This window comes from Naumovozyma dairenensis, chromosome 11 (assembly GCF_000227115.2).
Source record: "Naumovozyma dairenensis CBS 421 chromosome 11, complete genome".
Taxonomy (NCBI): Eukaryota; Fungi; Ascomycota; class Saccharomycetes; order Saccharomycetales; family Saccharomycetaceae; genus Naumovozyma; species Naumovozyma dairenensis.
In genome coordinates this window covers 417161-428608 of record NC_016489.1, presented here as the reverse complement: position 1 = coordinate 428608, position 11448 = coordinate 417161, and the positions used below count along the sequence as shown (strand labels likewise).

The following is an 11448-nucleotide window of genomic DNA, read 5'->3' as shown; positions in this document are numbered from 1 at the left end:
ATCTTGCGCGGTACTCTTCTTATCTATATTATTCTGTGGATTAGCTGTCTTCTCGGCCTCCGTTTCTGGAGAGTTAGGTTTTCCTTTTTCTCTTCTACGACATCTTCAAATTCATCTTCAAATTCTGCTTCTTCATCAATGGCATCTTGATCCATTTCTTCTCGTCCTTTTTCCTCCATTTCTTCTTCCTCTTCTTCCTCCATTTCTTCTTCTTCCTCTTTCTTCCTCTCTGCAGCTTGTTTCCTTGCCAACGCAGCATAATATTCATTTAATGCTCTCTCACTTTCCCTTTCTTCAATTTCCTGCTCGGTCAACGTACGATGATTTTGATATCCATCGTTACCGCCATTCATCATTGATTCCGTAGATTGTAAAGCCTGTGCTGTTGTTTGTGGATCAAATTCCTCTTCGTTATCTAATCTTCCTAATGCACTCTTACCCACGGTACTCTGTTGATGCCATTCAGGAACAGCATTTTGTTTCCTTTTTTCTTCTGCTTGACGTTCTTGTAATTTAGTTTGAGCAATTTCATCACTTGCCGTAGTAATATTAATATGCAAAGTAGCTTGTGAGTTTGCACCAGCACGTCTACTACTATCATTACCCAATGCAGTCCCCATCACATTAGCCATAGGAGCATCACCTGGTCTAAACATTGTACTACCTTTCTTAGGATTATATGTATAAGCAGCATGAGATTGATTCTGTGGTGGAATCAATCTCGCTAATGAGATTTCAAATGTATTTTCCTCAATTCTTGAATCATCAATTCTTTTCAAATAATCAATAACTGGTTGGATTTGATCCATTAATCTATTTAATTTATCTTGCTTTTCCTTGTTCTTCCTCCCTGAATCATCTTCCACTAGCGGTTCATCACATAACGAACATAGAAATTCAGTCCTATCAAAGTTCAATAATTGTACAGCTTCCAACTGAGTATATTTGGTCAAACAAATGGGACACATATAACCATTAGGAGCAGAGTTTTTATCAAGATCATCCTTCAGACGTTGTACCACTTGATGAACTTTCCACTTGATGGCATCGATTGCATGAGGAAATTTAATATAGTAATAGACACGTTCTATACTTTTAGAATTAGGTGGATATTCTCTTTGCTTATGGATGGAAATCAATCTATCTGATCTTAATCGGGCAATTAGTGGACCTAATTCAGTTTTGTTTATACTTAACAGTTGTTTTAAATCATCTTCTGCCAAGACGGAATGGAATAGGATGGCGTCCAGTACTAATACGTAGGATCCACCGTAGAATCCTCTAACGACGAATTTTAATAAATTCTTTACAATTTCATCAATATTTCTATCCATAATAGTGTTGTTTTCAATAAATATGACCGTGTCTTTCTTAGCACCTAATGCAAAGGTGAATAGTGAGGTAAAGTTTGGTTTGATAGAGCAAAATAGCTGTTTATCTCCTATGATCTTTTGTACTGTCTATTTGACTAAACAACTTCTTCATGTTTATCTTTTCTTGGATGATCATTTTTGCCATTGAAAGTTCTTTCTAAACACCCGTACATTATTTGAAAGCAATTATTACAATATACCTTTGCTTTCCTCGTTGATCTTAAGACACTCTTGTTCAATACAAAGAGGACCAAGTTATGAGCTCTACAACTTCGTAAGGAGACCTCTATGGGCGTCGAAGCACTACTACACATGTGAGTTAAGTGCTTGCCTTTTATAAAATTACCATAATCTGAACTGTCAGTACTAAAACTCTTGGAGGTTGCTCTTAGAGAATCTAGCAGTTTTGTTCCTTGTCTGCGGTTTCTTTAACCTTTTTCCCATGAAGAAAGCATAGATCTTGGCCACTAACATTAAGTTTGACTACTTTCTTTATTATTGATAAAATAAAGGTCAAAATATCCCTTCAAAAGGAGTTATTTACGATGAATCTACATATTTTTTGGCATACATGCTGCCACGCTTGCATGATTATGCCGTTTCTATGTCGGAATTTATGTTATGAACATGAATATCCGTGAACGATGTTACAAAAATGCCTGGTCTATAGTCAACAGGTCGCTAAGATCAGTATCTTAGAGGCGCCATCAGTGAAGGGACTACTTAACTGTATATGTTGCATGCCAAGCATTGCGATCTTTTCAAGAGCTACTATAATTAATGATAAGCTTGCAGCAGAAGCTGCTTCAGAGAAAGCCCCGATCTTAGAACTTTTAAGTATCCGCCTTATTATCATCTGCTTTTATATACAAAATAAGTCAAACTATATATTATATTTGAACGTAGTTAAGAGATAACTCTGAAGTATCAATAACAAGTAAATTACTTATAAAGATGATTAGCCGCAGTTGGAAAACGGCTTGGTCTTGTTAAATAATATTCACTGATGCTTGACGGGGTTGACCAAGTTTCTAGACGACGATAACGTTGTGCCAGCTGGTTAGGGTAAGACTGCTATGCATCTTCTAACCACTTCATACAAATATAATACTTTGGCCGTAACCGCTGTTTTTTCCTATATATGCGAAATTCGAACTCCGTTTATACGTTCGGAAGAAATCGGGAAACTCTTCTTAAATTAACAGAAGTCATAATAAAGACACAGACAGAAAACCCCATCATGTTCTCCAAATATCTGTGGCTATAAAGGATCTATTACCATACATTGAAATATTAAGGAGGAAACCGTTTTCCCACACAAGATGAATCATCGGACTTTCTTCTTTCATATATAGAACCTTCAAATCCTCTACTAATAATTGGACCGTCCTTTGCATGCCAAGTGACTCACTCATCTTGTTAATCTAAATTATGTAACATTTCCTCTTTTCCTCACAGAATTTCGCTGCTCTTTGCAAATATTTCGCGCCCTCATCATCCGCCAAAGAAGTTGCCGTAGAGTGCGTTGTTTTTCTTGGAGTGAAAAATTTTCCTATAGTTGTTCCGATAGTCATAGTCGTTACTACATAAACTTACGTACGCAATAGTGGAACACTGCATTGTTAATAATAAAACTCATGTTCATATATAAATGAATATAATAGATCTCTAAAAAAATTGTTATTATCTAGTTGTCCTTCGATTCCATTTCTTCTCTTGTTCGTCTTGCCTTTTTTTTTTCAAAGATAATCATCGAAGTGTTCATTGAAAAGATCTGCAAAACCGAGCATCTTTGAAGCCATCGCTCATCAATTAAATAACGAACAAAAATAATGATTAGAACAAGAACGACCACTTCTGTGGCTTCTATGATCACTCAAAGGAATATTGCTCGTCGTTCAATAAGCAGTACTCCAATCAGTCATCTTCGTCTTTACTCTTCGAACACTAGAGCCAACAAAGCTACCACTACAAGAGATACTACTTTCCAATCTGATATTTACAATGATAAACATTTAAGAAGGACGCCAATTGGTTCCAAAGCTGAACGTATTTTTAACTCTCATCCTGCTAAGGCTACCAGCTTATCTTCTGACGGTACCATTGAATGTCCACTAGAATCTTTCCAATTATTGAACTCACCATTATTCAATAAAGGTTCCGCTTTCACTCAAGAAGAAAGAAAGGCTTTCAGATTAGAAGGTTTATTACCACCACAAGTGAATACTTTAGATGAACAATTAGAAAGAGCTTACAAACAATTGTGTTTTTTAAAGACTCCAATTGCTAAAAATGATTTCATGACTAATTTGAGGGTTCAAAATAAAGTCTTATATTTTGCTTTGGTGAAAAAACATATCAATGAATTAGTACCAATCATTTATACACCAACTGAAGGTGATGCAATTGCTGCCTATTCTCATAGATTTAGGAAACCAGAAGGTGTCTTCTTGGATATTACTGAACCAGATTCTGTCGAGGAAAGATTATCTGTTTATGGTAAGGATAAAGATGTGGATTATATCGTTGTTTCGGATTCTGAAGGTATCTTAGGTATTGGTGATCAAGGTGTTGGTGGTATTCGTATTGCTGTCTCTAAGTTAGCTTTGATGACTTTATGTGGTGGTATTCATCCAGGTAGAGTTTTACCAGTTTGTTTAGATGTAGGTACTAACAACAAACAATTAGCTAGAGATGAACTTTATATGGGTAACAAATTTGCAAGAGTTAGAGGTAAACAATATGATCAATTAGTTGAAAACTTCATTAAAGCTGTTAAGAAATTATTCCCAAGCGCTGTCTTACATTTTGAAGATTTCGGTGTTACTAATGCTAGAAGAATTTTGGAAAAGTATCGTTCTGAACTGCCTTGCTTCAATGATGATATTCAAGGTACAGGTGCTGTCGTTGTTGCATCTTTGATTGCTGCTTTGAGGCATTCTCATAGAGACTTGAAAGATACCAAGGTTTTAGTATACGGTGCAGGTTCTGCCGGTTTAGGTATTGCTGATCAAGTTGTTAGTCATATGGTGAATCATGGTTTAACTTTGGAAGAAGCTCGTTCCAAGATATATCTAATGAACAGAAATGGGCTTATCATGAAATCTCATGCTGAAAAATGTACTCCACAACAAAATGTATATGCCAAACCAGATGAAGATTGGGCTGGTATAGATACTAAATCTTTGAAGAACATTGTTGGTGGTGTTAAACCAACCTGTTTAGTTGGCTGTTCTACACAAGCCGGTGCCTTCACAGAAGAAGTCATAAAGGAAATGTACAAACATAATCCAAGACCAATTGTTTTCCCATTATCTAATCCAACAAGATTACATGAAGCTGTTCCAAAAGATTTAATGAAATGGACTAATAATGACGCTTTAATTGCTACTGGTTCTCCATTTGAAGACGTTGACGGTTACCGTATTTCTCAAAATAACAATTGTTATTCTTTCCCAGGTATCGGTTTAGGTGCAGTCTTAGCTCGTTCTACTATCATTAGTGATAAGATGATCTCAGCTGCTGTCGATGAATTAGCTTCATTATCTCAATTGAAAGAAGGTGATTCAAGACCAGGTTTATTACCTGGTTTAGATGTCATTAACAACACATCTGCCAGAATTGCAGCTGCCGTTATCTTGAAGTCTATTGAAGAAGGTACAGCTCGTATAGAACAAGAAGAGGTTCCAGGTAAGGATGGTGAAACAGTCAAAGTTCCTCGTGATTTCGAACAATGTGTCGAATGGGTCAAGAACCAAATGTGGGAACCAGTCTATCGTCCAATGGTCAAGGTGGATCATGACCCAGAATTCATACAAACCAATTATAATCAGAATGCGGAAATTAAATTGTTTCCTTTTTTTTTCCAATTCTCCTATTCAACCATATGCCTTCATTTAATGTCCCCATAGATAAGCACGCCCTATAGAGTGCTTTATCAAGTCTTTTTAATAATACTAATACTAATATAATACCAATAATAATATTAATAATAATGAGTAATATTATACGTACATCATAGTCTTGTTTCAATTTGGAGTTGAAATGATAGTTACAAACAATTAGACTTTAGTAAGTAACTGGCAATAGTTCGTTAACTTTCAAAATACACAATAAGTATGGGATGGTTAATATTGAGGAGGCATTTTGAAAGTATTTCATCAATTTCTCTCATCCTTCTTTCTTATATGTTTGCTTGTTGAACATAACGAGGAACTACTTTCAAATAATATTATTGTATTATTGCTAAATGTCATTTATACTAGAAGATAGCGAGATGACATTAAAGTTAACGTTACTGCAGTATATTAGGGAAGAGGTTAAAGGAAAGTCTTGTTTGAGATGATTTGCCTTCATGTAGATGGTCCGCTGGTTAGAATAGTCAACAATTGAACAAAACAATCATGCAGGAAGATTATAAAGTAGCTAGGGGATAATCTCTATCGGGCCTACTTTCCTTGCTTTTTGACCTTGATATATTCAGCTGAGGTCGTATGCCGCACACAGTGTGTAGCTTTACTTAAGACGATATTGGGTACTATCCATAAAAAATGATATATAATTTTCACATTACAGCAGAATTTTGAGTTACCCACTTCGATTGGAGAAAGTAGTCTATATGTAAAAATAAATGTACAAATTACGTAATCGTCCATTAAGCGAAGGATGAATATAGACTCAAAAACAAAGGACTCACTAAGCATTAGGCAAATAATTTATTATATATTGTTACTAGTAGTTGAGGCACTATATTATGTCTAATTAAACACTCTTGTGAACCTTTGTACTGATTTTTCAAAATGTTTATCAATGTGAGTCGTATTCCAATTGTAATCACGAGGAATTTTGTATTGTTGTCGCCTGGTTCCTACAAACCCTACCTAGTGACCAGGTGCATCCTATTTAAGTTGCATCGATTTTGAGGGCTGACAACAAACTTATTGGGTAATGCGATACAGCGGAGGGTATAAACATAGCATTACCTCGACAAAGAAATAGATGCAGTATTCCTTACTATTCTAACGTACGGCACGGCACGGCCTTTCTCCGACTGCTCTCTACTTGAACTATACCTCTAAGGCCCGCTTCGTTATCAATATAGTTAAACTATATTTTTACCTTATTTGATGCGAGTTCTATACGTACCGTACATTATATACGTTACACACATAATATAAATTATCAACAAACAGTTCATACACTTTTGTCCGATGCAACCGCGGTGGTGGAAATTCTGGAGCACCACAAGTTACCGTAATCTCCGCTCTCACTCAATTTCTGGGCCCTGCAAATACGCTAAGGTTGACTTTGAAAAGAGCAGTAGCTGTTTTGTGAAAATGGGACAGCCTTCCTTTAGAAATCGTTGACCCTCGCGATTGGCTGGCAATTATTCGAAAACAGTAATAGGGTTTGTTTGTTCATTTTGGTCCCTTAACTCTAGACCTCCCTCCTGCATTTTTGGTAAGACTATAATAAGAAGAATAGGAAAGGAAAATACTGTACTGGTAATACTATCAAAACCACGGTTCGTAATGGCCACCGTAAGTGGTATTGACACAATTACTTCTTTGATTATTCTGAAAAAGAATATTCTTGTTGCACCCGAGTTTGGTTCTTGATTTAGCTTTCTTTTCTTTACTATTTCTTTATATGAAACAGTAACAACTCCTAAAAATCTGTATTTTCAGATATTCGTTTTAGTTCAATTAACCCTATATGTCTTCCCTTTATTTTAAGAAAGGTTAAGCCGAACCTTTACCATATGTCAAAACTTTGCTGACATCCCACGATTTGTTTTAGACATGACTTCCAAAATACCACGGTTACTACCGGAAAGGATTATAAGAAATGAAATCAATTACGTACCTACATAATGAACCATATTGTGGGGTTCATCCCATTTATGAACATCTTAAAAGCAGACAAGGGAGGGGTAGAAAATATTCTCTACCCCCCCCCACAAATGCCTACTCCCACTTGTTTCAAAACCCGGAAAAGAAATATTTACTCCACCCCAACCCCCATTATTAAAATTTGAATAAACTTTTATACAGTGGCTTTTAATTTAGTTACTAGTCATCTTAAAAAAAATATTTTGGTCGTACCCCCAATTTCGTCCCCAAATTTATGGTTTTACCCCCAACTCTAACCCTAAAAGTTTTTAATCCTACACAAACCCTCCCATGCCCCTTAAAAGTGGGTAAAAGTGAGAGTGCATGCAAGTAAAATTGCACGCACTACGAGTTTTTACTTTTAACTAACTTAAGGTAATAAGGTACGGGCTGGAGAATAATCCGCACGAACCGTTTCTTTTGATACTGAATAAGCTATTATGAATGATATTTTCCTAAACGTTACGGTCTCGGCACCTTTTCATTGTACGAATGAGTCTCTGTATTCGGATTGTGACGGGTTTCTTTTCGGAGTCCCCTCCAGTGCTAACGACCGTTACAAATATACGGCCTCCTGGGTAGTCTCTGGGACCAAATCCGTTCCTGGGTAAAAACTCCCTTACAAGTTAAATTTAACGCCGTACTCATAAGGTGCGCCATGAGAAAAGCTAAACGTTCGCACAACGTCAAATATATGACATAATCGAGAATGGTCGAGAAGCGTCGGAAGAGCACGTCCGTAGCGGCCATTTACTAATACTGTACTCATTTTCCACATTTATTTTCAAATTAGCTTGGTTGATTACATACGCAAAAGAAGATCTCGACGTCGTCCATCTGGCTATTCTTCTCCACCAAAATTCAATCCACCGTTTAGTAATTTAAAATAATACCGATCACCATCCTCCCAAGACGGTTTACAAACCCACAACAATCAATTACTAAGAAAGCACTGGATAATATTGTTCTTGTGTATGGTGAAAGAGAGACATTTCTTACTTGCATAACGGGCACGTCTGTTAATCGCATTCTTCTTCCCTCGAGCATCTACGAACTCTAACAGCCTCCTAGGGTAAACCTTAACCTTAACAGTATATAAAAGTGTATTAACACCACCATATCCGCATTGTAACCATTGGCTCGATCACGTCTCGAGCTCACATTTTCTGTTTTCATTCAATTTACCTTTATTGTGTTTTTCTATCTTTATTATTTGACTCAGTTGATTAGTTTTATATTGTCTATTCCCATTGATAAGCTCTAATCAGTTACGACATTCAATATTTTTGTAGCATTACCTTCAGGTTGATCGTTCCTTTAATATAAAACAATATATTTAAGAAGCAGAATTAAAAAGCATAATTTCCTTCCAAAACTACTCAGCAAAAAAAGAAAAGGTCATTCAAAATACCTATACAACTAGCAAAATATTCCACTAAAAGAGTATCAATCACATTTCCCAAATCTGAATAAAATGACCAGTCCGAGCTTTAATGTACATCTTCTCCCACATCGAGAAGAAGAAAACAGCTACGATGATCCAATTAATAGTTCCAACAACAATGACTTTAGGAATGTCGAGTATTCTACATATGATAATACTCAAAGCAGTTTCCTTGAAAGGAAAATATGGGTACAGAGTGATTATCAACAATTACCAATGGAAGGTATTTCAAGACAATCTACTGGACAATCATGGTTTCAAGGGCACCCATCACAACAACCACAACAACCTCAATTATTTCAGCCTCAAACACAACCACAACAACAGTTACCAAGACCAATATATAATAACACAGTAATACCGTTAAGTGACTCACAACAACAACAACAACAACAAGACGATCTCATTCAACAGAGCCAATTCTATAACTTAAGACAAAATCAAATCCAGTCCGAAAGTGCTATTTATCTTCAAAATAACAATGGGAATCTCGAAGATAGATCTAGTTCGCCGAATATTAATAACAATATCAGTAGTAGTGGTAGTAATAATGGTAATTTAGGGATGTCAATTCCAAGATGGGCTCCACAAAAGTTAACGTCTTTGTATCCGGCCCAATCAAATCAAACTTTCGATCCTCAACAATTCTCACAATCAAATTGCAATCATCCAGTACCTAACCAATTTGCTTCTCAACTTGGATATTCAACTGATAATACTGTAAGTTACGCAAATCCTTCTTCTACTTTACAACAATCAGAATCACTTCTGAGTAACTCTTTTCACAGTAATATACCTCCAACAAGAACGATTTCACTACCGCAACAAAGTAAGTTCCGTTCGCTTTCAGAAACTGTAGAATCACAGACGCTCCGATCCACACCAGCATATCCGCCAGCACAACTATTTAAAAAATATTATGAATCGAACGATAATCCTACAACAACTGCTGCTTCCGCTAGTGCTACTACAAACACAAGTACTACCACTAATAATACCAATAATAATAATCTTCATGAACAGTTGCCTATTCAAGAACAAGGGCATGTAAAAGTAAATATATCGCAACCTTTACAACAATCACAACAAAAGCAAAATCAGCATCAAAATCAATCGTCATGGGCGTCATTTCCTAATTCCACTACAATTCGGCCATGCCAAGAGAATATCGTGTTATCATCATCATCATCATCATCATCTGATAGGTTTGCTCGGAGCACTGTAGATAATATCATAGCGACTACAAGTAATAATAATAATAATAATAATAATAATAATAATAATAATAATAGTAATAATATTCCTGGATATGCGGGGAGTACTAGCGGCAGTGATGATGGAAGTCATAATATAAATCCAAGGCAACACCATTTTCAAAACCCTCACCATCAGCATATATTATCTACAACATCACAACCACCACCACCATGCCAATCTCGAATACATATTTCAGAGGAAGAGGGAACTTTCTTAAATATGGTACCAATGAATAATTATGGGATACCGTTACCATCTCCACTCACGACTTCACTTGATACAATAGGTAGTTCAGTTGGTTCATCATCATTCCATCCTATGTCCTCATCATCGGGCGTATCGGGTAATATAAACGACACTACTGCTAGTAATAGTAATAGTAGTAGTAATAGTACTAGTACTAGTATGAATAATAATAATAATAGTAATAATATCATAAACAATAATGTCTTCCAATGTAGTTATTGTGTTAAATCTTTCAAAAGGTTTTCATGGTTAAAAAGACATTTATTGGCACATTCACCAGAAAGACATTATTCATGTCCTTGGTGTTTAAGTAAACATAAAAGGAAGGATAATTTATTACAACATTTGAAATTGAAACATACAGAGATGGTTTTACAACAATTACGACTTGAAAATATTGAAATTTCTACCATTGAAGAAACTATGGAAGATAGACGAGTGGATGTCCATGAAAGATCTAAAAGTGTTGATACAGGTACTAGTGGTGTCAACGATGATATTGATATTAAAAATGTTAAGCAACCTGGTACGAATATTAAGACGTTGTTATACGATGGTAGGTTAAATAAAGAAGATGTGAAGAAAGTGTTAAATAAATTGCTTGATGGAACTAATTCTACTTTCAGTGATTCTACAGACGGCGTTGTTGATAATGTAAGACCAAGGAGAGGTCATTCATATTCTGTTGCTGATTCAAGGTCTAGAAAGTCAAGGAACTGAAATTGACATCAGTAGGTCAAATTGTTTTGCTATTAAACGTATATATATATATACATCTGCACTGTAACTAAAATGTAATTCTAACAAACTAACGATTATATTGAATTTATGCTTAATATTTTTTTTCGATATGGTTTTTCTTTCTGGTTAGATAAAAAAAATATGCCAAAACCTTTGAGATTATATTGAGTGATCCCTTGTAGACAAAGAAATTGCATATGGGTAAATTTGGCGAACATCTGTGACAGTGTCGTTTTTGCCCAGACACGAAAAGGAAAAAGCCACGATTATGATTTCTCTGGGCATTGATTGACAAGTCGGTAGAAATTAGCGTCCGCAGGCCCGTTGTTTGAGAATGAGTTTGCCACGCCTTACTGACTGAATAAGTACTGAGTACTGTGGACTGTGGACTGTGGACTGTGGACTGTGTTCCGGGACGTTAAAGAGGGCCTCCGTGTCTGGTTGCCGGGCGAGCGGGCGGCTTGGGCGGTCTTGGCTGCTACCAGAAAGGAACTGC

At 36.1% G+C, this 11448-nt stretch overlaps 3 protein-coding genes across 3 annotated transcripts; 2 read left to right on the top strand and 1 right to left on the bottom strand.

Annotated features, from left to right (window-relative positions):
• Positions 1–23: 23 nt before the first annotated feature.
• Positions 24–1334, bottom strand: TFA1 (transcription factor TFIIE subunit TFA1; the record flags this gene model as incomplete). The annotated part of the gene is made up of 1 exon (XM_003672574.1): positions 24–1334. One exon carries the CDS (start codon positions 1332–1334, stop codon positions 24–26), a length of 1311 nt encoding a protein of 436 aa, XP_003672622.1.
• Positions 1335–3205: 1871 nt separating this feature from the next.
• Positions 3206–5284, top strand: MAE1 (malate dehydrogenase (oxaloacetate-decarboxylating); the record flags this gene model as incomplete). Its single annotated transcript, XM_003672573.1, has 1 exon — positions 3206–5284. One exon carries the CDS (start codon positions 3206–3208, stop codon positions 5282–5284), a length of 2079 nt encoding a protein of 692 aa, XP_003672621.1.
• A 3454-nt stretch (positions 5285–8738) lies between these two features.
• On the top strand, positions 8739–10931 carry NDAI0K01860 (C2H2-type zinc finger protein; the record flags this gene model as incomplete). The annotated part of the gene is made up of 1 exon (XM_003672572.1): positions 8739–10931. The coding sequence occupies one exon, from the start codon at positions 8739–8741 to the stop codon at positions 10929–10931; it is 2193 nt and encodes a 730-aa protein (XP_003672620.1).
• Between the last annotated feature and the right edge of the window lie 517 nt (positions 10932–11448).